General features: G+C 45.6%; 1 protein-coding gene across 1 annotated transcript in view; it reads right to left on the bottom strand.

The window, feature by feature from the left end:
- Positions 1–1,727: 1,727 nt before the first annotated feature.
- Positions 1,728–27,399, bottom strand: part of clasp1a (cytoplasmic linker associated protein 1a) — a gene marked incomplete at both ends in the record, with an annotated part of 181,901 nt that continues 156,229 nt past the window's right edge. The window contains 14 exons of the mRNA XM_083639560.1: positions 1,728–1,814; positions 3,527–3,643; positions 5,773–5,979; positions 7,946–8,074; positions 9,466–9,659; positions 13,172–13,403; positions 15,628–15,772; positions 18,917–19,042; positions 20,179–20,285; positions 21,011–21,160; positions 24,248–24,391; positions 24,840–24,918; positions 25,315–25,478; positions 25,962–26,025. Of these exons, the coding sequence (XP_083495686.1) occupies positions 1,728–1,814; positions 3,527–3,643; positions 5,773–5,979; positions 7,946–8,074; positions 9,466–9,659; positions 13,172–13,403; positions 15,628–15,772; positions 18,917–19,042; positions 20,179–20,285; positions 21,011–21,160; positions 24,248–24,391; positions 24,840–24,918; positions 25,315–25,478; positions 25,962–26,025 (1,945 nt within the window). The remainder of the gene's footprint in view (positions 1,815–3,526; positions 3,644–5,772; positions 5,980–7,945; positions 8,075–9,465; positions 9,660–13,171; positions 13,404–15,627; positions 15,773–18,916; positions 19,043–20,178; positions 20,286–21,010; positions 21,161–24,247; positions 24,392–24,839; positions 24,919–25,314; positions 25,479–25,961; positions 26,026–27,399) is intronic.

Here is a 27,399-nt window from a genome sequence, read left to right on the forward strand (position 1 = left end):
GTCTTTCAGCTGTCTCTGATCGCTGGTCCCTCTCCCAACACCGAGCCGGGAAACAGTATTTACAAAGGGAAGGACTTCCTCTTCGGACAAAGGAACTCAGTACACTTTCACTGAGCAGCAGCATCGCAGATTTACAGGTTAAGATGCCAGAAATTGGCCACGCAACCAGAGGGAGGAGGGAGGGGGAGGAGGAGGGGGAGGGGGGGGGGGGGGGGGGGGAGGGGGAGAAGGGGGGGGGAGGGGGAGGGGGAGGGGGGTTGTTGACCAAAGCAGGATGAGCTAAAACAACTGGATACTTTGTGATTGAACAATGTTTTGACGGACAACACGACTTGCCGTCTCTGGTTTCAAGCTCAATGCGGGGTCGTTTCGCCGTCTTAAATGACAGGCGACACAATGATCTTGGCGGGACCGGGCTCGACTTCCACCCCGTCTGCCGATTGTGACGTGTGAATTTCACCATCGATCGCGGAAACTGGGCAAATTCCACAAAATATGGATCTACGACACCAATTCCAAAGATTGTCAATTTGGTTGTTGAAATAAGATTCTTCGGGGGGACGGGTTACCTTTTTGAGCGTAAGCAATCTTGAAAAAGGGGGCTAAGACATTTTAGGCAAATTACGAATTAGTATAAAAAAAAAGACGACGCTCGCCTGCACATGGCTTCCACGACCCTTCAGAACGATCGACAAACTTAAAAAGTAAACTAAAACTCTCAAACTCTACAGTACTTTTTTTTGTCACATTGTTCCCTCACATAGGATTTTCTTAATTACTTTTCAATCTTGCAATATTTGGTTTTCATGCCCCCTAAACCAGACTTTGACCCACATCCCACAGGCTTCTTCCCCTCACTGGGCCAGCCAAATGATATTTCATTCATCCCTCATGGTAAGGGATTGGACAGAAATGCCTTTACTATGCCCCCTTTGCACCATTGCATTTGATGTGGACTCAGGGAACCGCTCCTTTTGGGTTTCGTATGGGTGGAGGTTGTGGGATCCATCGAGGAAGCAAAAAAGCGTCTTTTTGTATGAAGCCAACAGCAAAGTCCAAATGCGTTAACTCCTAAGCCAAACCTCAGGTACATTCAAAACTTTGTGGCGTTAAGGAGGGGAGGGGGGCAGGGAGTAAATGACCAAACGGGCTGTTGACGGGTCGCCTGGAAAGAGAAGAGCACAGTGGAGCTTGTGATGAGAGGACGGGACGGGGTGGAGCTCAGTGACGGGACAGGGTGGAGCTCAGTGACGGGACGGGGTGGAGCTCAGGACGGGGTGGAGCTCAGTGACGGGACGGGGTGGAGCTCAGGGACGGGACGGGGTGGAGCTCAGGGACGGGACGGGGTGGAGCTCAGGACAGGGTGGAGCTCAGTGACGGGACGGGGTGGAGCTTAGTGACGGGACGGGGTGGAGCTCAGGACGGGGTGGAGCTCAGGACGGGGTGGAGCTCAGGACGGGGTGGAGCTCAGTGACGGGACAGGGTGGTGCTCAGGACGAGATGGGGTGGAGCTCTGTGATGGGACGGGGTGGAGCTCAGTGACGGGACGGGGTGGAGCTCAGGGACAGGATGGGGTGGAGCTCAGGAGGGGACGGGGTGGAGCTCAGTGACGGGACGGGGTGGAGCTTAGTGACGGAGTCTGGAAGAGGCACGGCGACGTCCCGGACGGAAGCGACCGTCAGTCAGTCAGTCAGACAGACAGACAGACAGCCATCATCCTCCCTCCATTAACTGTGAGAGGAGACGTCTGAGGAACTGCTGCTGTTGCTGTTGGTCGTCTGGGCCCTTTTGATGTAGAGGTTCAGCAACTTCATCTGCAAACGAGCAAAGACATGAGACACTGTTGGTTTTTTTCAGTACAGTAGGCCTTCTGGAATCACTTTCAGACATGGACGAACGAACCCCAATGTTTCAAAATTAACCTAGACTTAAATGCATTGAGCTGAGCCTGTTAGCCTAAGCAGCTTAGAATGAATGCAATTACAGTAGTAGCCTCAATTTCTAGATTAAGTGAGGAGTCAAGGGACAATAGAGAGGCAAAGTGACCGCCTACTTCCTGCTTCAGCACTGTACCAGAGATTTTCATCCGCCATTTATTTTCCGATACACATTTCGTAAAATGCGTATAAATATAGTTTTAGTGGTTCAAACCAAACGGTACAGATATATTTAGAAACAGGAGAGCTCGCATAACATTTCACTGGGACCAAAACGTTAAAAAAAATGCGGGTTTAAAGAAAATATTTTTTCAATGTTTTTTTTTTAGTTTTGGTCCAAGTGAAATGTTCTATGGTCTCTCCCGATTATAGCGTTAGCTGAACCGTTTGGTTCGACGAAGTACAACTATTTTATAAGGATTTTACGAAATGTTTATGGGAAAATAAATGGCGGATGAAAATCTCTGGTACAGTGCTGAAGCAGGAAGTGACGTTCACTTTGGCTCCCTATATGTGGCAGTATTCCTGCTGTGACGCTCGGCTTGCCATGTACTGTGAGCCAAGTGCTAGGAAAATACTGGACACATGAGCGCCAAGAAGGAAAGAAGGAATTGTATTATTATTTATTTTGTGGAGAACTGAAAACAGATTAGCTGCAACAATTGAGGTGTCAGAGTATGTCACTACAGAGAACTTGAAAGGAATTACTGACTGATATTGATTGCGGACGTCCTAAACTCTCCATGGCTGCTTATTCAGCCACGCTGAATAGAGATGTACACAGACTCCTGGCAGAACATGGCTGCTTATTCAGCCACGCTGAATAGAGATGTACACAGACTCCTGGCAGAACATGGCTGCTTATTCAGCCACGCTGAATAGAGATGTAACAGACTCCTGGCAGAACATGGCTGCTTATTCAGCCACGCTGAATAGAGATGTAACAGACTCCTGGCAGAACGTGGCTGCTTATTCAGCCACGCTGAATAGAGATGTAACAGACTCCTGGCAGAACATGGAAGGCAGAACATTCTCTACAAACCAGTGAATCAATAAATAAATATATGAATAAAGGAATACATAAATAAATATTCCAGTGCACACCGGGATAGACACTTTTTTTATTAATAGATTACATTAAAAAGAATAAGCTTTTAACGTAATGTCTTGTTTGTTTTCCAGGTATGCTGGAATATTGATTTATTATTATTATTATTATTATTATTATTATTTTTTTATTCACTGTGATTCACCCTGCACCAGCTGGCACCTAGGAGAGAAGCACTGCTGTGCACAGGGAATCTTCAGCTGTTTTCTCTCTGGAAAACACTTTCTCAAGTAGGATGAAACCTCCAACTGATCTCTGGCTACATGCCAACGTGGCTGGTGAAGAAGACAAATTCCACCAGCTAAGCCCATTTTTGGCATTGAAAAAAAACAAAAACTCCAATCCCGCCAAAGCATCCGACACCGACATCCGACACCAAAGCGAGTTCCGAGCACTCGCACCCCGGTGTTCAAATGGGACGCGTGTGCACATTGTGCACGTGCGGGCAGACGGCGAGCACATGGCGGTGGGCGGCGGGTACCTTGCTGCCCGTGAGCTGTGCCAGGTGGGGTTTGAGGTCCTCGCCAATCACCGAGTACATGGCCACCAGACAGAACACGCTGGCCTTACGCACGCTGCTCTCCGTGTTGTCGTACCCCTGCAGAGAGACAAGGCAGAGTCACACAGTGTAGGAAGCTGGTGCACGTGTACGCGCGCGCGTGCACACACACACACGCACGCGCGCGCACACACACACGCACACACACACGCGCACACACACGCACGCACGCGCACACACGCGCGCGCGCGCACACACACACACACCGGGGGTCAATAAGAACGTGGGACGTGTGGCAGAGGTGAGAGCAGAGGGGGCAGAGTACACAGAAACATTTCCAGGTACAAATAAGGCAAAGTGTTCCCCCCTGTCCAAATATGCACATGCTGTCCAAATATGCACATGCTGTCCAAATATGCCTTTTTGATACGGACAGATGTTTCTGCACAGACTCCCGTGCTCTGTCAAGGTCGTATCGGTCATGGATTGGGAGGAGGAGCAGCGGGCGCTGTGGTCTCGTTCATGCAGTGCAGGTAAAATGACCTGCCAGAGCAAGAAGATTAGTTCACAAAAACTGAATGCGAAAATAAGCTTTGTAAGTGTGCACACAAGATGCACTAACTTAGCAAGTTTAGTTTGTCGGTTGTTGCAGTGTGGGGCTCATTTATTCTATTTTGTGAAGGATTTGTGTGTCCAATGTTGAGGCTGTTAAGTGTCTAGCAAGAGAAGGAAAACAAACACACAAACAAACAAACAAACAGACGAAACCTTGTGATTGTCTGCCTCCACCAAAAAGTCAGGTTGCAGTCCATGTCTGTCTCATAAAATATATGTAGTGAAGATTTTTTTCCCCACCCCCCATTTTCTCCCCAATTGTACTTGGCCAATTCTCCCTGCTGCGCCACCCCCTCTGCTGATCTGGGGAAAGGCGTACACACATGCTTCCTCCGATACATGTGCAGTTGCCAGCCGCTTCTTTTCACCCGACAGCGGGGAGCTTCACCGGCTGGACATAGCACGTGGGAGGATCACGCTATTCCCACCAGTTCCCATCCGCCCCGAACAGGTGCCCCGACCGACCAGAGGAGGCGCTAGTGTGCAGCGACCAGGAATGTAGTGAAGACGTTGAAGGGATTTAACAGCAGGGATGAAGTGTATTCCTCCCCCCCTCTACACACACACACTTACATGCACGCACGCAGGCACGCACATGCACGCACGCACGCACGCACACACACAGACACACACGCGCACCCACGCGCACACACACGCATACGCACACGCACACGCACACACACACACACACACACACACACACACACACACACACACACACAGGGCCAGAGAGAACATAGTTGTTATGATAGCACTGAATAATTTCCAGTGAGAAACATGCTGTCTTCTAGGGTGAACTCATACTCATAACAAGTATCTTGGGGTCCAAATCAATAGAATGAATTATGATGTTAAGTTAAAAGAGTGGCAGAGGTGAGAGCAGAGGGTGCAGAGTGCATGCAAACATTTCCACGTACAAATAAGGCAAAGGGTTCCCCCCTGTCCAAATATGAACATGCTGTCCAAATATGCCTTTTTGATACGGACAAGGGTGTTTCTGCACAGACTCCCGTGCTCTGTCAAGGTCCTATCAGTCACAGTATGGATTAGGAGGAGCAGAGGGAACTGTAGTGGCGTTCATGCCCCTCGTGGAAATCAAGTATTGTACAGTACATTGTGAACATTATTCAGAAATAAACAAACCCACACTGCAAAAATGGAAAGCGGTCACGTGATTTTGCTCCGTTTCCAGACCTATCAAAGCTTATTTTGTTATTTTTATTCAAATTATTATCTCACGACACTGGCTGATCATCTGGCTAGTTTCAATAGATTTGTCCAATGTTGACGCTGTTAAATGTCTAGCCAATGAATGAATGAATGAATGAATGAATAAATAAATAAATAAATAAATAAATAAATAAATAAATAAATAAATAAAATAAAATAAATAATCAAGCACCACTGAAGGATGGTGGTTCAAATATTTGCTAGAGATGTGATTCTTCAACATTTCCGGTTATTTGGCATATATAACCCCCCCACTCATTTATTGCTCTTCTCGTGGTCCTGATTTCCCTGTGCAATCCAATGTCCTTAATCCAACACAGGCAAAACACACCGTATACATCTATGAATCTGAATGTACTGAAGCGAAAGCCCCGGTGTCGAACCTGCAGCAGTCCTGGGATGATGTCCGGCAGCAGCTGCAGCAGCGGCTCCTTGGCGATGCGCTCGATGACTTTGGTCTGCATCTTGATGGCAGCCAGGTTGATGGGGTAGTCGGCCGTCTGCACGATGGGGCAGAGCACCTTGATGCACTGCTCCGGGTGGATGGAGCCGGCCAGGGTGGAGGCCGCCTCCTCGGCCGCACGCACCACCTGAGGGAGTCATCGACGTCAGAGTAAGAGACTAATGTGCAGTGCTGTAATAAGACAAGAAGGGGGAATAGCTTCTTTGTTGGCTTTGGGCCGATATCCTTCTTGGCTTTTTCAGCCTGACTTGCTCCCCCCCCCCTCAACTCTCAAATGCTTCCTCCGATACATGTGAAGTCGCATGCCGTTTCGTTTCACCTGACAGAGAGGGGTTTTTACTGGGAGGACGTACTGTAGCACGTGGGAGGAACAAACTATGGCCGCTGTCCTGGTCGCTACAAATACGCTTAATCCGGCTTCTCACCCGCAGACACGGCCAATTGTGCCTGTATGGAAGTCTGACCGCGCCGGACGTAACACAGGGGCTCAAACGTGTGACGTGTTGGTAGAAGGGGAATCTACAGTACCGCTGCACCACCCGGGCGCCTGACTTATACTTCTTGATGTTACTTTGTTTGGATGAGTGTAGGCAAGAGCAGTCATTCTACCTTTTGAATTCCATTCAGATGATTGTTGATCTGGACGTTTCAGCAAAGCGTTCTCACTACTATGTATTCTGATTGAATTCCATTCAGATTATTGTTGATCTGGATGTTTCAGCAAAGCATTCTCACTACTATGTATTCTGATTTAATTCCATTCAGATGATTGTTGATCTGGACGTTTCAGCAAAGCGTTCTCACTACTATGTATTCTGATTGAATTCCATTCAGATTATTGTTGATCTGGATGTTTCAGCAAAGCATTCTCACTACTATGTATTCTGATTGAATTCCATTCAGATTATTGTTGATCTGGACGTTTCAGCAAAGCATTCTCACTACTATGTATTCTGATTGAATTCCATTCAGATTATTGTTGATCTGGACGTTTCAGCAAAGCGTTCTCACTACTATGTATTCTGATTGAATTCCATTCAGATTATTGTTGATCTGGATGTTTCAGCAAAGCATTCTCACTACTATGTATTCTGATTGAATTCCATTCAGATTATTGTTGATCTGGACGTTTCAGCAAAGCGTTCTCACTACTATGTATTCTGATTGAATTCCATTCAGATTATTGTTGATCTGGATGTTTCAGCAAAGCATTCTCACTACTATGTATTCTGATTGAATTCCATTCAGATTATTGTTGATCTGGAGGTTTCAGCAAAGCGTTCTCACTACTATGTATTCTGATTGAATTCCATTCAGATTATTGTTGATCTGGATGTTTCAGCAAAGTATTCTCACTACTATGTATTCTGATTGAATTCCATTCAGATTATTGTTGATCTGGAGGTTTCAGCAAAGCGTTCTCACTACTATGTATTCTGATTGAATTCCATTCTGATTATTGTTGATCTGGATGTTTCAGCAAAGCATTCTCACTACTATGTATTCTGATTGAATTCCATTCAGATTATTGTTGATCTGGAGGTTTCAGCAAAGCGTTCTCACTACTATGTACGGTATTCTGATTGAATTCCATTCTGATTATTGTTGATCTGGACATTTCAGCAAAGCGTTCTCACTGTGTATTCTGTTTATTTTGTTTATGTTCCCTTTTGTTATCGACATTTAATCTGTGTTTGCCCACTATCTGCACCCACTGCATGCCTGATCATCCTGGTGGGAGGAGCCTGATCATGCTGGTGGGAGGAACCTTCCTCCCTACCCTCCCTTTCTGTGAAGCCCTACTCAAGGTTTCTTTCACTTGTTTTCCCAACGAGGCTTCTCCATGTCATCAGTTGACGGTCTAAGGTTAGGAGGGTCTAAGGTTAGGAGGGAGTTGTTTTCATTTCTTCTTCTGTGGCTGTAGTGAAGCCCTTTGATACTCTAACATTGAAGAATAGCTATACACTTGACAACTAGACACTGGAATCTACAATCTGAAGAATCTATATTCCCCACTCTTTAAAAACACACAGTGTATAAATAGCATCTTTTCCCGTTTATGATCTGAGCTGACTGCTGTGGCAGCTGCGTACCTCCTTGTGGGCGTCTTTGTGAGCCTCCAGGGTTTTCATGATGGTGAGCTCAGCGTAGTTTTTGAAGCGGCTAGGCTGATTCCTCAGGATCTCCTTCAGCACGCGCAGAGCCAGCGCGCGGATCGTATGCTGCGGAAACAGAGGCACAGGCAGCCATTTACAACGGAGACAATATACAACACTCAAGAGCATACATCCCAGTACAAACACTGCTATTCGAATATTTGCAGCCATCCAAAATATCCATACACACCCGTAGTCTCCCAGCATAATATTATTAATAGCTAGGGATGCGTAACGAGCACCGGTATTATTTGGTACTGGTTCCTGATTGGTCGGATCCCACGAGTATTGACAAGCTCCTGGACGTTTGGTTGCTGTTATCGAATGCTCTGTGATGATTCACAGAGAAATCTCCGCCTCGCGTTGCACAAACGTCACTGTGCTTCGCTGAACCTGACCCATTTTCTGAGTAGCTAGAGCTACTGGTACTACCACTACCAGAGTTGACATAACATTAACTTATATTCCAAGTTTATAAATTGCAACAGCGACTCTTCCTGTGGTCCACATAAAATACAAACAAATCAAAATGAGAGAGAGAGAAAAAGACAGAAAATCACAAAATGTGCACCCTTGGAAAAGTTCTATGTCTAGTTACTCAATGCTGGATGAGTTGCCCCTCCCCCTCTCGATATGTGAAGTGTTTTGGATGCCTGGAAAAGTGCTATATAAGTGCAATCAAAACATGAGGCATGAAGACAAGAACTGAAACAAAACTTGAAGAAGAGCTTTACGCAATCTGGGAACCCAGAGTCTATTTCGGCACGTAAATAAGACTGTGGGACAGTCGTACCTTTTTTTTAGGCTTAACTGTACAGTGTTATAATCTTCTTCCCGGGACTTCCGCCTCCGCGCAGTGCCGCTCCGAATATAAGAGTTCCTGTCCCGAACACTAGTGAATATACAGTATACAAATTTTTATCTTTAGCATTCAAAATAAAAGTGACGCAATGTATGTTTTTAAAAGGCACCGGTGCGCGGAAGTGGACGTCCCGGGCGGAAGTACAGGAAGCCTAAAGAAAAAGGTACGGCTGTCCCAGAGTCTATTTACGAGCTGAAATAGACTCTGGGTTCCCAGATTGCCCCTGTGGAGCAATCTCTAGTGTGACTCTATCTTGTAATAAATAATGGGCCCTTCTCCTGGGGGCCATTTTGTGTCGAAAACGCAGGGTAAACACCGGTGCAAGCAAAACACTAATGAGGGTTTCAAACTTCCATGATTGGAATTTGGAAACCTCTCATTAGTGTTTTGCTGGCACCTGTGTTTATTCTGCCTTTTCGACACAAAATGGCCCCCGTGAAAAGGGTCTAGCGACTGTCCTGTCCAGCACCTAGATTTAGTTTGAATGTGCATTCCGTATGTCGGGGTTCCATTGCCTGTGTAGCTCAGTAGCTCATCACCAGCCACCCTCCCACCCACGGAAACACACACACACAGCAGCCCTAAGACAGCGTACATCCTTATCGCCCAGGGTCTCCAGGAGGAGGAGGAGGACGGTTTTGAAGTGTTCGTCCCACACAGCCACGCTGTCTTCCCGCGTGATCTTCAGCAGCTCCACCAGCGCGCCCTTGCGCTCCTCGGCACGCTCGTTGTGATTGGACAGTTCCTTCAGCAGGTCGGCTACCATGTCCGAGTGGTCCTGACCCACCGCTACCAGGGGCGCAGGGGAGGAGGAGAAAGGGCCGTGTGGTTAATGGGATATTCCAATCAACATAACATAACATAACATAATGTTAGCAATGCAAATCAACTTTCAAAGAAAGACATTTTTGAGCTAGTTTCTGAAGTCATTATACAGCATTGGGGGGTGGGGGCATGAAAAACAATAACATTTTAAGACTGAATATGAGACTACATGACTTGTTAAGATGGACACTGCCGTGCGTTTGTTCATTATGTCAAGTTAAACATTGAGTTAGTATGAGAAATACTGCATTAACTGCACAGTAACCAGCCAAACATGTAGTAAGCGCTTCAAGTCAGGACGACATTTTGGGACTTAAAGGAACACTCCGCCCATTTTCAACCAGCTTTGTATCATTAGAACATCAGTAGTATATCAGAAAACTGTAAACGGTTTTGAAGTCTGTCATTTAATTTGACAGTTATTGAGTGTTAAAGTGTGGACCAGTGACATCACTGGTCCACACTAACTCAAATTAATAACTCATTAACTCAAATCAACTCTCAATAACTGTCAAACTATTCATCATTCATCTAGTTTGACAGTTATTGAGAGTTGATTTGAGTTAATGCGTTATTAATTTGAGTTAATGTGGACCAGTGATGTCACTGGTCCACACTTTAACACTCAATAACTGTCAAATTAAATGACAGACTTCAAAACAGTTTACAGTTTTCTGATATACTACTGATGTTCTAATGATACAAAGATGGTTGAAAATGGGCGGAGTGTCCCTTTAAGTATTCTATTTAAAATGATGCTCTTGATGAGATTTATGGTCTATAACAATCACAGTGCTGGAGTCATTACTAGAATGTGTGTGTGTGCCCTTCAATGCTGAGCCCTTGTGAGCCAAGTTACTGTACACTACATGTGTTAGTGCAGACATGTCCAAAGTCCGGCCCGGGGGCCAATTCCAAGTGGCCCTCGGCGTGTCTCTTCAAAATACACTGTATGTGGCCCTCCACACAGTATTGGTTAATCAAGCAAGTTCAATTTGCATTTTTTCCATTCCCCTAATGATGACATACCACACAGTTTACAAGCACCAAGTAGGAACAGCACCGGTGGAACTAATGTTTTCAGATGGTAAACAAAATTAGAGTACAATTGTATGCGATTTTTGTTTTAACCGATGCGAGAAGCAAATGGCCCCCCGGCATTTTCACATTATCTAATCTGGCCCCCATTTAAAAAGGTTTGGACACCCCTGTGTTAGTGTGAGTAAGTAAATGCCAGTGTATAGTATTCTGGAGCTACAGTGATCTAGGTTTTCAATGGTCAAGAATAGCAAATTATACATTATACCATAAAACACTAGACGTCTGAAGACCTAATAGATGTACTGACACAATCTCCAAAAACACTCAGTTCACAGAAGAAGATGCCAAAGCCCTTAGCAAAAGCACCAATTCAGCTAGCTAGCACTCCAGTAGGAGCAGGACATGAGCAGGCTGAGAAGACAGGTTCAGGTGGAGTTTAGTAGAAGACAGGTTCAGGTGGAGTTTAGTAGAAGACAGGTTCAGGTGGAGTTAAATAGAAGACAGGTTCAGGTGGAGTTCAGTAGAAGACAATGGAAAATTGAGATGGAATTTGGGAGAGTGTTGAGTGAGATTATGCAAACAGACAAAGGGTGACTGGAGGGAACAGTCAGTCGCTAAATCTCTCAATCAATCAGATAGGGGAGGCGTCTTTACCAGGACCAAAGACCTTGGGGGGCGCCATCTTGTTTTCGCCACTTTCCTGACGTCGGCCTGGAGAGGGGGGTTGAGGGGATGGAGAGGGGGGTTGAGGGGATGGAGAGGGGGGTTGAGGGGATGGAGAAGGGACACAGAGAGGGGAGTTCAGGGGGGGTAGAGGGTGCATAGCAAAGGATGTGAGGACGACAACAACTGACACACGCAGGCTTGGCTTGTGCCTTACAACAACAGAGCTGTGGAATCAAACACTCAAAAGTATAATTGTAATTATAAGTAATAATGTTTCATCTTAGCTCAGATTCCTAAATCGTGTGTCTCCGCACATCCATTTGTTTCGACTTTCTCTGTGACTCAACAAATGACATCTCAAATAAGCCCGTTGGACGAATCGTTGCCATAATTTGGTTGAGGCAACGTCTTTGTTTCTTACCCATTTAAACCATAACAGTTGTAAAAGCCAACTGTTCCTTGCCGGGTCTATTCTCATGTGTTGTCAAAACGACGTGACATGAGGACACTACACAATGGGGCAATGGTGGTCAACAGATGGGTTGGCCGAATGATAAGGGAAAGGTCAAGATGACTGTACAGAGCCATGCCCTTGTTGCCCATTCTCTTTCAGATCTGTAGAGTAAGCGGACACATCGCCACTTCTTTCCACGTGACTTGTCTCACATAGCATTTACACTCCTGAATCCTGATGGAAATCCAGTTTGCAACACTGGAGATATGAGGTGCCATGATGTCATTCAAACTTCACGATAGACTTTGTTGTTTATGAGTGGGGCGCCTTGGTGGTTACGTGTTCGCAAGTCAGGAAGACGGGAGATTCTATCCACCTTATTTTTGAATGCCCCACTGTAAAAAATAATCGTGGGTACAAGGTCCGGTTTAACGTGACTTATTGTTGTTGCAGCTTGCCATTTCCTTTGTTATACTCGGCTGCAGACCCGAATTATAAACCGGAAACTGGAGTCCGTTAGAAAAGTTATAAATATAGTCACGTTATAAACAACTAACCAACGCTGGGGGTCCGTATGGAAACAGCGTTACTCGAAATGGTTAAAAGTTAAATCAATTTGGTCATTCAGTGGCGTTTTACTGCCATGTAAAGTAACTATTAGGCTAGCCGCTAGCATTAGCCACAGTAGCCGACTACCCACAATGCATTACGTTATCCCAGCACCCGAACGACACGGCTGTAGAGCAGAATGGCTCTGCTGTAAAATCCTCATAGATGTTTTTTTTTGTCAAGTTAAAACAGTGTAAAAATTACACCGGAAGCGGAAGAAGCACCCATCAGGCATCATGGCAGCTAGAAATAAGGTGGATAGACTCCATAGGTGTGAATGTGAGCGTGACTGCACTAGGCCTTTTTCACAGCTGCCATTTTGTGTCGAGAAGGCAGGGTAAACACAGGTGCAAGCAAAACTTTAATGAGTTTTTCCAGCTTCCAATCATGGAAGTTGGAAACCCTCATTAAGGTTTTGCTTGCACCTGTGTTTACCCTGCCCTTTTGAAGTGGCGTTTAGGAGAATGTCTCAATATTGTACATGAGGGCTTTCAGTAGTGTAGCTGTAATGGTTTCAGTGTAAGTGTTTCATTACATTTGAATATATACGCATCCCATATATGAATGGGAGGGGTCAAATGTGTGTACGCCAAAGTAAAGTGTGACTTACATACGGCTCACAAAGTAATGTGCTGATCATCACAAAACAGTGGGCACCATACAACACCATCCATATGTTCACCAGTTTGTTTTCTCCTGGACTCACAGTCTCGGAACTGCTCCACGTCGTCGTCAAACACGGCCTCCTTCAGCGCGCTCTTGTCGTAGGTGCTGATGGTCTCTCCGTAGCCGTAGGGGGCGAACTCGCGCCCCCGCGGCCCAGAGAAGGAGCGCGGCGACGGGGTGTTGAGCAGCGAGGTCTTGTTATCCAGGGCGGTGCGACCCCCTTCCACCGTGTCCACGGAGCCAGGGGACGAGGCTACTCCTTCTCTCCCAGCCTGGGGGAGAACAAGGTAGGGGAGGGATGGGGGGTGTGTGAGACAGGACAGCCTACTTATATTTTCTAAGTTAGTATGCGTCCTTCTAGTCCAACTCAACCTACAGTAGATCTGCTCTTCTATTCGATTTCAGTAATGCATGTCTTAGTGTGGACAGGACACGTGTATTTAAGAAGCAAGCGCCTTTCTGCAATTCATTCTCTATGGTAAGGAGGCGCTAGGAGCGCTGCTCTTTCAAGGAGCACACCTGGCGTTTAAGCGCTCTTGGCGGTGGAAAAGCGTGCCGCTCGTCAATGACACTCCTCCTCCTAGCAGGGGGATCTTCAACCTCCGCTGCTACCAGAATTGCCAATAATCTGGCTTTCATGTTTACAGTGCGAACAATCAACAACATCAAACAGACAAAACCAGCTGGCTACCCGTACGTAGTATGACCGCTGTGTCCTGAACTGTACTGCACGCGACTGCAGGGGAAAAAACAAGACAAACCAAAACAAAAGAAAAAACACTCCGTGCGCTGTGGTGTGTGTGCACGTTGGAAGCGCTCTGGACATTATTTCCAAAAGCATTGTGATGTGAAAAACACGTTCCCAGTGGACACAGCCACTGAGACAATAGAAGTGTTTAGAGATCAAGAAGCCAGAGCAGGGTGGCTTTGTTTTCACACACTGAGGTGTGTGTGTACGGCTGCAGTGGATGCAGGAACCTACTGTATAAGCAGAACCTCAATTGAAAGAAAAAATCCCTGTCACTTTTTTTTCAACGGGTACCTGGCACTCGCCATTTTGGACTCGGTTCTCAAGTTTCGGTTCCCAACCCTAGACGCCTCTCATAGGGCTTTCACACCGGCAGGGCTCCGTGCCGGTTCCGGTCCCCGAACCCAAATCTGAACTGGCCGGCGCGTTCAGACCGAAAAAATAATTGGTTCGGAACCTGAAAAGTTGGTTCTCAGTGGAACCGAAAAATAGTTGGTTTTCCTTGGGAACCGTGGCATCATCAGTGGGCGTGTCTCAGTCTAGGCTGTGAAAACGAGCAGGAAGGAGAAGAAGGCAGTGACAACATAGAGAAAAATAATTTGCAGTGGTCTCCTGAGGAAACCAAATGTTTAGTGGCGATGTGGGCATCTACCGAATCTCAAGAAAAGCTAGAAAGCAGTGAAAGAAAGAGCAAGTCGTCTGCCGAACTTGCGGAAGAGATGGCCAAGGCTGGGTTCAATCGAACGCCAGACCAAATAATTGATAAACTTAAAAAACTGGAGAAGGACTACCGAATAATGCCCTCTCACTTTGGTTCCGCTTAAACTGGTGTGAACACGGGGCTGGTTCACCAGAAAGCACCAAGGTTCTGAGACTCCAGAACGGAGCCAGAGCCAGAACCAGAACCGTGTCTGTCTGAAAGCGGTATCACTGTGGCTTGACTACAGAACGGTCGTTATCGTGTTACGCTAGAGAACACTGGCGGACCTAAGGCTGGGTTCACACCGACGACCCAAGCCTTGCCTATGCCTTGCCTTTACCCACGCTTTTTAATAGGCGTCCGTTTTAGTCAACGAGGCTGTGTACACAGGGCGCCTGAGCGTGAACCCTGCGTGTACCCACGCCTTGCCTGTGCCTTGCAGATTTTATCGTTTAGGCGTGAGTTCTATTTTGAAGCCGACAAGGCGCGTGCCGGCAGGCTTCTTCTGTCAAGCCATGAAAGAAAAAGGCGACAATATCCGTGGGAAATGGCAAAGTCAACTGAATTTCAAAATAAAATGGAGTTACTACAACCGTGTTGAACAGAGAGAGAGAGAGAGAGATTGACGGGTGGCTATCACGTGGGGCTTTCTCCCTGTCTGCAAACAAATCTTCATGAGAGAGAATAGCGACCGAAGCAAGATGGACAATGTTGTTGTGCCAGCACATATTCTTGCAAGATCACCTCTCTAAAATGTCCGACTATAGTCAGACCTGGTTATACATATCCAGCATCAATAGAACATTAAATATATCCGATTTCTTTTACCTAGAGGCTACCCATGACAATTCTGGACAACACATGAAAAAATACAGTCGGGAGAGAGGAGAGGCGCTTGTGACTCGGCTCCAGGTTCGGCGTGCAAAAGGCGTGCGGTGTGATCGCAAAAGCGTGTAACAGGTTCATGCCCAGCTCGGCGTAGGCGTGGGTTGAGGCAAGGCAAGGCGTAGGTTGTCTGTGTGAACTCAGCGTTAAGACCATGACTCACCGCATCGTCCCTCTTGCCCTGTCTGATTGGCTCGTTGAGGTCCTCCTGGCTGCGGTAGCTGAAGCTCTGGATGGCCTCGGTGACACCGCGCAGCGAGCTGTAGATCTCTTCTGAGTTCATGTTCTCCGTGTCGTACTCCATCATGCTGCCAGACAGACACACAGATGCACACAAACACAACAACACACAGCGTTGAAAAATGCACATCCGAAGAAGAGAGAAAATGCACAAGCATGTATTAGAGAGCCAAAGTGAACGTCACTTCCTGCTTCAGCACTGAACCAGAGATTTTCATCCGCCATTTATTTTTCCATAGGCATTTCGCAAAATGCTTAGAAAAATTGTTTTACTTGGTCAAACCAAACGGTTCAGATATATTTAGAAACAGCACACAGGAGAGACCACATAAGATTTCACTCGGACAAAAATGTAAAAGAAAAAAGAAAAGTTTCAGTGTTTTTGTTTTTTTAAAGGTTTGGTCCAAGTGAAATGTTATGTGGTCTCTCATCTTTCTAAATATATCTGAACCGTTTGGTTTGACGAAGTAAAACTATTTTTATAAGCATTTTACGAAATGTCTATGGGAAAATAAATGGCGGATGAAAATATCTGGTACAGTGCTGAAGCACGAAGTGATGTTCACTTTGGCTCTCTATTGCTTCTGATCAGCTTTTAGAAAGCAAAGGGGTTTTAGGATGAGGTGAAGTTTAAGCCAACTCCTATTGCAGTGTTCTCACATCTTCATAAACATCACATTCAAGGACTTTCCAGGCCCAATTCAGGCATCGTTTGAGAGATAGATCAAGGTTAATTACTGTTACAACACTGATATTTTTTTTTAATAAGAACCAGCAGGGGGGTACGGTGGTGCAGTGGTAAGCGCTGTCACCTCACAGCTCGAAGGTCCTGGGTTCGATTCCCACCTGGGACGATGTGAACGCTGAAGGAATGCGTGCCCGTCCGCATGTCCTCGAGTGCCCACCGCCCGGGTGGGGTCGTCAAAAGGGCCTTTCTGTGTGCAGTTTGCATGTTCTCCCCGTGCCTCCCGGGGGTTTCCTTCATATAGGAACCCCCTTCACCAAAACATGCAATATCCTGGTTGCTGAAGTGGTGCCTCCTCTGGTCGTTAGGGGCGCCTGTTCGGAGGGAGGGGAACTCGTTGGAATAGCGTGATCCTCCCACGTGCTACATGTATGTCCTACCGGTGAAGCTTCCCCTGTCAGGTGAAAAGAAGCGGCTGGCTAACTGCCCATGTCTCGGAGGAAGCATGGAGTTTCGGCTCTCCCCAGATTGGCAGAGGGTGGAGCAGCAACCAGGATAAATACATTACAATTAGCACTAATGGGGAATAAAAATGGGATAAAAAACAAAAAAAACTAGCAGGCTTTACAGAAGCTCACAGACAACAATTAAAGAGAGAGCCTTGAATGTGTCGTAAAAAAAAATATATATATACATACACACCGGTATATATATATATATATATATATATATATATATATATATATATATATATATATATATATATGAAAATAATTTCAGTTCCTATTCTTGCACAAAATTTAATTCAAGCACTTTCAATGACTTGTGGCATTGATCCCCCCAAACTCACAAACTTTCAAGGATTTCAACAATCTGTGGGAACCCTGCTATTGCTTAATGGATGTGATGCACAGCACAGCACTAGACAGCACTACACAGCACAGCACTACTCACATTGGACACGTCTCTAATCTACGTTTTAAATTGTTCAGAGATGAAGGAGCAATACTGTCTGCATCCAGCGAGATCAACGCATACTGTCTGCACCCAGAGAGATCGACGCATACTGTCTGCATCCAGAGAGATCGACGCATACTGTCTGTCTGCATCCAGAGAGATCGACGCATACTGTCTGTCTGCATCCAGAGAGATCGATGCATACTGTCTGCATCCAGAGAGATCGACGCATACTGTCTGCATCCAGAGAGATCGACGCATAGTGTCTGTCTGCATCCAGAGATCCACGCATACTGTCTGTCTGCATCCAGAGAGATCCACGCATACTGTCTGTCTGCATCCAGAGAGATCCACGCATACTGTCTGCATCCAGAGAGATCCACGCATACTGTCTGTCTGCATCCAGAGAGATCCACGCATACTGTCTGTCTGCATCCAGAGAGATCCACGCATACTGTCTGTCTGCATCCAGAGATCCACGCATACTGTCTGTCTGCATCCAGAGAGATCCACGCATACTGTCTGTCTGCATCCAGAGAGATCCACGCATACTGTCTGTCTGCATCCAGAGAGATCAACGCATACTGTCTGCACCCAGAGAGATCGACGCATACTGTCTGCATCCAGAGAGATCGACGCATACTGTCTGTCTGCATCCAGAGAGATCGACGCATAGTGTCTGTCTGCATCCAGAGAGATCCACGCATACTGTCTGTCTGCATCCAGAGAGATCGACGCATACTGTCTGTCTGCATCCAGAGAGATCGACGCATACTGTCTGTCTGCATCCAGAGAGATCGACGCATACTGTCTGTCTGCATCCAGAGAGATCCACGCATACTGTCTGTCTGCATCCAGAGAGATCGACGCATACTGTCTGCATCCAGAGAGATCCACGCATACTGTCTGTCTGCATCCAGAGAGATCCACGCATACTGTCTGTCTGCATCCAGAGAGATCCACGCATACTGTCTGTCTGCATCCAGAGAGATCGACGCATACTGTCTGCATCCAGAGAGATCGACGCATACTGTCTGTTTGCATCCAGAGAGATCCACGCATACTGTCTGTCTGCATCCAGAGAGATCCACGCATACTGTCTGTCTGCATCCAGAGAGATCCACGCATACTGTCTGTCTGCATCCAGAGAGATCCACGCATACTGTCTGTCTGCATCCAGAGAGATCCCCGCATACTGTCTGTCTGCATCCAGAGAGATCCACGCAAACTGTCTGTCTGCATCCAGAGAGATCCACGCATACTGTCTGTCTGCATCCAGAGAGATCCACGAATACTGTCTGCATCCAGAGAGATCGACGCATACTGTCTGCATCCAGAGAGATCGACGCATACTGTCTGCATCCAGAGAGATCCACGCATACTGTCTGTCTGCATCCAGAGAGATCCACGCATACTGTCTGCATCCAGAGAGATCGACGCACTACAAAACTTCAAGGCGATCTCGGCCGTTTTGGGAAAAGACAATTGGGATAAGGGTCAAGGGTCAAGGGTCAAGGTGTGGCTTCCTTGAGGGCATCATCTCCTGTGTGTCCCAGCCCCCCTTCATTACCTGGGTGAGTACGCTCTGCGCAGGACCCTTAGGGTGGGGGCAGCAGGGGTGGAGTGAGGCGGAGGAGGTGGAGGAGGGGCAGGGGGGTGCTTTGACAGCCCGTCGACACCCCAACCCCATAACCGACTGTTGGCACAGCGCGGCCGGGCGGGCGGGTGGCAACGACAGACAGACAGCAGTGAGAGGACGGGGCGACGTAGGGGGGATAGCCACAACACGAGGAGATCACAAACAGACAAGACAGACAGACAGGAGGAGAGAGAGAAAAAGAAACGTGTGCAGAAGGAGAGAAGAGAAAAAGAAAGTAGTCTGAGCGCTGAGGTTAGGGGAAAGTGTTAACTTAGAGGAAAGCATCAGAATGTAGCAGAATCCCATGGAGTCAAAAATATACTTTTGTATTATATACCGGTATATATTGTATATATACGTATATATATATTCTGCTGTATTGTATTGCACCTTATTTTGCCCTGTACTATTATTTTGGCAACAATGCTACTTGATTCAGCCCAATAAAGCTTTCTCTGAATCTGATAAGTTAGCTTGACTTAAGATGGATTTCTCCCCTGTATGAATGTGGGGAGAGATTTCAATACAAAATGTACTTCAGGTTCAACTACAGCAATTACCACGACATAATATCAATATCTTTATTATCTGTGTTTCAGGGTTTCTGCTTGAAGACAAGAGGACTGCACCGCGCGTCGGCTGAATGAGCTGCTCACTCAGGGAACAGTGATAACAGAACAGTGCATCAAAAGGTCAAAACCCGCGCAGGACCATCAAATTCAGTCAATCAACTGGCCCAATCAGAGAGGCACCTGAAGTGCAGAGGAAAAAACCCTCCTCCTCGAGTGGTCTTTCCCTGTATTGGCTTAGAATTAATAGCCTTATGTTTCAACTTTGAACGGCAGTTTGAGCCTGCAGAAACAACAATGGTTTAACGCCACTAAAGGATTTTTTCTGCGTGTCCAAGCCAGTAGATTTTTAACCGTGTGAAGTGTGTTTTGCACACTACATTTACCTGTTGATTTCCTATGAAAAATGGCTTAGATAAAGGAAGCATCAGACAGCCAAGTTCCCCCCTGAGGTCTGAGCAGCTCACTCACTAACGGTACTCCAGCCAACCAGTCTGTCACTTACAGATAGTTCAGGTCTCGTGTTAGTTAGACTACTCATCGACGCTCATGACAGCAGCAGTGACTATAAGGTTAGACCACCACGGCCATGCATTAGGACAGCCACTACAGACGCATGGTTACCTCGGAGACAGCCCTCCATGGGAGCAGTTGGTAGGAGAGGTGAGGGGGCTGGTCCTGCTGGGGGTGTGGCGGGGCGGCGTCCGACCAATGGTGTTGCTCGGAGAACCCTGGTAGGCAAGGAGATTTATTAGCTTTTGCTACCAAGCTCCAAGCTATGACTCAATGGTGACCTTTAACCTTCTCAGCAAGGCAATAAATCAATAAATCAATCAATCAATCAATCAATCAATCAATCAATCAGCTTGTATGCTAAACAACCTGCACATCGCTGTTGGCAAAATGTGACAGGGACTACTAGTGTTTTGCGTAACAAGTAGGCCTCGATCGTTTGTCAGTTTTCACAGATTATGAAAGTGCAGATTGTAAAATTTCAACTGATGTGTCACACTGTACATTGAAATCTGAAAATAGTTGAAGAAGTTACGCTTAGTTTGTTCTCCTAAAAGCAACATCCAGAAAAAAAATGCCACCGAAAGTTGGTGCTTGCCCTGAACAAGCTTATTTTGCAGAATTAGTATTAGAAAAAGTATTTAGTGATCCTAAAACTGTTGTTTGTTATATTGAGTGTGTTCTTCAACATGTAAACTTGCTTGCCAGCTATAGATTTATTTTGACCCCCTGGGCTTCTTTTTTTTTTTCGTTTTTATTTTTTATATTTTTCAAAAATAGGGATAAAAACTGTGTCTGTGCGGACGGACACGTGGAGGAAATTGCAAGACAGGGCAACTACAACACATCTCTGCTCCATCAGTTGTCATCGGTTCCTCAGTCAATGTGATTTGATTAAAAGCAACATTGGAAAGGCGACGGGGGTTTCCCCTCTACTACGCACCACACTGCTGCTGGTGTTGCTGGAGTTCTTGAGGTGGTTGTGCAGCAGCTTGGTGGCTCCGTCCTGGAAAGTCTTGGGCAGCGCTCCCAGCAGCATGGTGAACTCTGGGGTGTTGAGCTCAAACAGGGAGATCAGCACCACCTGGGCGGCCTGGAGGAAGAGCCGGTTAGGATGGAGGATACAGCAGACATGTGCACATGGTGTCCCTGGTTCCATAAGTACTTTGACCATTTATTTCTAACAGAGTGATTTCACCAACGTTATTTCAAGCGTGGGCGAAGGAAGTGCGCTCACGTAAAAAAATAAGAAGAAATCAGAAGGTATATATATAAGTAGAGTAAGATTTCTTGATTTTATTTTTTTTCTCTTTCGACATGCCACTTCACGATTTTATATTGCTTAGCAAATTTCAGGACTAGGTCAATGCTGAACCAAGCTCAAATCTGGGCAGCACAAATGAAGGTCAAAGTATTTCTGAAACCATGGCAACCAAATCTCATACTTCACTATAGACTTATGCACAGTAGATGACTAAACACAAGCCTGTAGAGAGAGACTGCGCTATGACAAGACCAAAGGTGAGTGTTCAAAGATGCAGTCGGTGAAAAACTATGCATGTACAGCGCTATCCACCGACATCATTGCTACATTGTAGTTGCAACATGCAAGTGAGTACAGATCATACTGAGCGGGGCGTCTGTAGAATGCCAAAATTCTCATATACCTGAGTGGGAGGATCTTACTGGTACTAACAGGCAACGATACCCAGCTGATGGCTTGTTTCATTATTATCACAATAACCCAAAACTACTGCAGGAACCAAAATGGCTTTGAAACATGTTGTCCGATGAGAGACATTTTGAACGCTATTGATTGAAACTATATTTTCCATACTATGATGGTTAAAAGGGTTTTGTTTGATTGTGGAAAGGTGAACTAACTTAATCTAACTTTATATCAAAATGTTTATTTTAGTTAAAACTGAGCACAGCAAAACATTTCGCCCAAAGTTGCATTGCAGCCATGTATTTTGTGACAGTTTTATAATCATCTTAATACAGTGCTCTATTTCAGAATATTTTGACCTGGCAGGCACAAACTACTGTTCGTAGAGGCCCGAACCGAACGACTTTATCAATTTTGTGACAGATTCTCGTAGAAAACTGAAATGTTAACAACATGCAAGTGGATGAGAGAGAGAGAGGTTGTTAAGGTGAGTCAAAACAGACAAAATGTGTTAGGCACTCAGTAGTAGAAAAACAGCATTCACGTCAATGTTGAGCGATGACACTGGCCTGGAACTCCATTCATACAAAGCAGCAAGTCATTCCCCATATTTTTGATATATTTATATATATTTTGAGCCTAAATCTTTCCTGGATGGTTGCATAACACACTTCATCCATTTGGTGAGCAAACAATTGGCAAGGCACAGAATGACACCTAGGTTGTGACAGCACAACAGCGCTAGGAGGGAGAGGTGAGTGACTTTCACAGTCTTGACGTGGTAGTTAGGCACTGGACAGGCTTGGTGGGCGGGGCATTGCGTGCTTGGCGTGTGGCGACCGGCTGTCGGAGTGGGGGGGAAGGGGGGGGGGTTCTACCTGCTTACACCTTTCTTCCTGGTTGCCCTCGGCGGACAGTAAGGCCGCAGTACCGGACCTGCCAGCTAGCTCCTCGCTCACCCAGTTATGAAGGGTCTGGGGCACAGTGGCAAGGCAGAACGAGCATTACAGCATGTCATTTGGATCAGATACTAAATGTTTCATGACAACCTGGCACAAAGCAAGGCGGTATGTACCAGCCTTTCAAACGAGGGAAGTTCCCCAAAACAAACTGAAAAATGTAGGCTCACTTTCAGCAGAGGCAACTATGAACTTGTATTTGATGTGATTTTTTGACTGGCTGGAGCTCAGGCCCGGATTTGAAACTAGGCGAGGGCTTCATTTGGAACAACACCAGTGGAAAAACAAACACAACAGGGACAGAGGGGGAGAACGTATGACGTGCATCAGACAAGGGGAAGATAATGGGCCGGTGACCCAAGGCCATCCGTGGCGGAGTGGGCCTATTATCAAAGTTTACAACTGCTGCTAAACAAACACTACAGCCTGCACAGGTTTTCAAATGACGGAAGAAAAAAAACAGTATGAAGGTATAAAAGAAGCAACTGGCTGTGGAGACTCTACTCTGATTAAATGTCAGTAGAAAAAAAAAAAATTACTTATCTAATCTTTCTATGAATCAGTTCGGAAAAATCTAATTTACAATTTATTTCAAATATTTACAATTTATATATCAAAAGAAATCTCCCATTACTTTATGCAACTTTCACAATAACCAAGTTCATACTGTATGCAATGAGTTATGCAATAAGCTTGCTGGTCCACTTTTAGTGTTTTTATGAGAGCTTAGTATGGTGAAATTGCATGATGGGGATTAAAGCACATATTACGCCTTGTTTGACCTGAAACTCGTATTAAAATGTATACTTTCTGATCACTTCAGTGACAAACAGCAAAATGTTACATTTATGGAATATTATACATCTCAGATCAGTCAAGGATTCATTTGAATTTAAGAAATGGAACAAGACCTCAACTCTATCTGTCAAAAATAGTCCCACACAAAATCCCAAATCAAATCTGGATGAAATTTGACGATTAAGATTTCTCAAGCCAACTTGATATTGAAAATGTGTGAAAAATGTTCATCATTGGTGCTAAATTATAAGTTGATAGTTGAAGTTGAAGTTGGAGTTGATATACAGCTAGCCTACCTTCAGATGCTGGAGTTGATATACAGCTAGCCTACCTTCAGATGCTGGAGTTGATATACAGCTAGCCTACCTACCTAACATCAGAGCTCTTGAGATGCTGGAGTTGATATACAGCTAGCCTACCTTCAGATGCTGGAGTTGATATACAGCTAGCCTACCTTCCTAACATCAGAGCTCTTGAGATGCTGGAGTTGATATACAGCTAGCCTACCTTCCTAACATCAGAGCTCTTGAGATGCTGGATTTGATATACAGCTAGCCTACCTTCAGATGCTGGAGTTGATATACAGCTAGCCTACCTTCCTAACATCAGAGCTCTTGAGATGCTGGAGTTGATATACAGCTAGCCTACCTTCCTAACATCAGAGCTCTTGAGATGCTGGAGTTGATATACAGCTAGCCTACCTTCCTAACATCAGAGCTCTTGAGATGCTGGAGTTGATATACAGCTAGCCTACCTTCCTAACATCAGAGCTTTTGGGTTCAGTAGTCCAGGTGATGATCCGGGATACGGCTAGGCGTGTCTCACTGGAGTTGACAAAGTCCGTCGGGTCCATCTGCCGAGCCAGGGACTCAATGTACTTCAGGATGGCCACCTTCACCTAAAGAGACAGAAAAGCATTAGCTGCATGGCTTCCTAAGGTCACATGTGGCACACACACACGCAGGTAGAGAGCAGTGGTGGCCTAAAGGGTAGAGAAGCGAGCTTGTGACCAGAAGGTCGTCAGTTCAATCCCCGGGACCGGCAGGATAAATCTGGGTGGGGAAAGCGAAAAGGCACCACTTGCCCCTCCCTCATTACCACCACCGAGGTGCCCTTGAGCGAGGCCCTTAACCCCAACCGCTCCAGTGGAGCTGATCAGTGGCCAGCAGATCGGACTGTGGTTGTACTGGTCAGCTTCCAGGTGTAAAGGTGTGTGTGAATGTGAACAGGGCACTCCTGAAAAAGAGAGCATTGCTCTCAGTGAGACTCCCCCTGGATAAAGGTCAAACAAACAAAAACAAAAAAAGAGACACCAAACTATCAGTGTTTATCATGTTTTACTATACCTTGAGGTTAGGAGTCTGAGTCTGATCCACGATAAACCTCATCAGAATGTTGAACTGTTGGTCAAATGGAAAGGACTCCCTAAAGGAGAGGGCAGAGAAGGAAAACAGATGTAATCCATGTCACTGCACTGCATAACCTACACAGGCTGTTAGTCTGTTCTGGTTGGCTCACTGATTTGATTGGCCACAAACTGAATGGATCACAACAAAGAAACTTCTCTTTTAAACCGACCTCAATCAGGGTCTCAGCCAATCACTGAATCTTCACAGGAAAAGAACTGAAGTCTGCATTTGTTAGACTATTGTGGGTTGTTAACAGCAACAAAATAAGCACATCTAAGCATAAGTATTTCTTCAAATACAACATCGATGATGGTTTCAGCCAATTTCCAGTCCTTCTGATAAATACAGCAACCCATAGCCCTCCTCACTGTCAACCCCTCTGCAACCTAGGCAGATGTGTTTAGCTCCAGACCTTGTGATGTCCAGGGCCTTCTGGACTTTGGCCTGGACCGAGCCCAGCAGGTCAGCCCCCATCTTCTTCAGCAGCTGGGTGAGCAGGACAAACAGCCAGTCCTGAAGGTCCTCCCTGTGAACCGTCACAAAGTCCACCAAGGTCTCCAGGAACATGCTGAACACCTGAGATTACACACACGCACACACACGCACAGACACAGACACAGACACAGACACAGACACAGACACACACACACACACACACACACACACACACACACACACACACACAGCACAGATATTTACACACATTCACAGCACTACCTGTTTTGAATGAAATGTGGTTCAATTGTTGACGTTGAGTCGTATTTGGGTTCATGTCTGTGGTAGAATAAGGACTTACTCGCTGTTGTTAAATCCACACCAAGGCAGACCATGCAACAGAAGACACTCCATTAGTTTCAAACGAATAAACAAGTCACAAGTCATAATGTATTTTGGATTATCATACCTTTTTCTATTAAAGCCATATATATAAAAAAAAATGCACGTTTTTTTTGGGAAAGGCAGAACATGCAAACTCCACACAGAAAGGCCCTTTTGACGAGCCCGCCTGAAGTCATACTGTAATGAGTTGTCACTATGGGTTTAGTTACAGTGTCATACCTTGCTGTGTGGATCTGCAAACATCCTCGTGAAGATCTCACAAAGTCGCTTCAGCTCCACTCGGCTGCAGTCAACAAAAGGCGCAAAACGAGAAATCAGAGAGACGTTCTCCACATAAATGTTGTGCCAATAAAACACAGCCTGTGCCCAACTGAAAAAGAAGAATCCCCCTCCAAAGCAGAGCATCAACATTCATGACTGAATGAATTCATTAATTTGTAGGGAACAATTATTTTCAACCAAAAATATGGTTGAAAATCCTCCTTAAGACTTTTGCACACCAGGTCCGTATTTTTCGTCCAAAACGGTCGCACATTTTAAAATAAATACGACCTCATGTTGTGTCATTCATGTTTACACACTGACTCTGAAACTTTCGTCCATCATTAAGGTTTTTGGAACAGGTTCGATTTTCTGCATTTTTCGCATCAGTCAATAGATTTTTGCGAGCTGGGGACCCATCTGTGTTTTCAGATGACGGATTAAAAAAACGCATATGAAAACAAACGGAGTGTGTGTGCAAAGACCTTTACTGTGGCATTATATTAAAGTTGGCAGAAATGGCTGCCGACGTGGTCACAAATGTTCAGTCCTTATTTATCTGGGACTGTCCCTTTATGCAGCTCTTTAGTCCAGCGTCTGTCTGAAATGCTTCATTTTAGCTCCTATCTCATTAGCTGACAGCAGAAACTACTCTGAAAAAGAGTGGAACACTAGTGTCAAACAAACATTAATATCTCAAAAACTAGACATCGCATTCCTTATATTTATGTATGTAGTGTTAAAGTTGTGTGAACTATCACAGTTATGACATGTGTGAATTTAGTAAAAAGTGGAGCAACGACCACATAATGCAATCAGGATCAGGGCGGCTGTAGCTCAGGAGGTAGAGCGGGTCGTCACTAATCACTTTGGATGAAAGAGGTCGGTGGTTCGATTCCCGGCTCCTCTAGTCCGCATGTCGAAGTGTCCTTGGGCAAGATACTGAACCCCAAATTGCTCCTGATGGTGTTCCAGCACCCTGCGTGGTAGCCTGCCACCATCGGTGTATGAATGGGTGAATGTACTGTACCTACTGATTGTAAAGTGCTTTGGATAAAAGCGCTATACAATATAAATGCAGGCCATTTACCATCTATCTAACGTCACAGACAGCCGTGTTCTGATTCAACTCTCGTTCAGAGCACTCTAAATCCCGCAATTTTTGATAACTTTCATATAATACGTTTACCTCATTATTTGAAACTTTGGCCACGTTTAATATGAACATCCAACATTGTAACAGCTTATATACGAGACGCAGTATGGAAAAGCATAAAAGGTTCCGTTTAAGCATTAGGATAAGTAGAGAATAGCAGAAAAAAGAGACGCAAGTTTAAATTTCCAGTTATAAAATGGATAGTTCGGTTCCTTCATTATGATTGGCTGAGCCGCGTTT

This window comes from Poromitra crassiceps (genome assembly GCF_964638095.1).
Source record: "Poromitra crassiceps genome assembly, chromosome: 6".
In the NCBI taxonomy this organism is placed as follows: Eukaryota; Metazoa; Chordata; class Actinopteri; order Beryciformes; family Melamphaidae; genus Poromitra; species Poromitra crassiceps.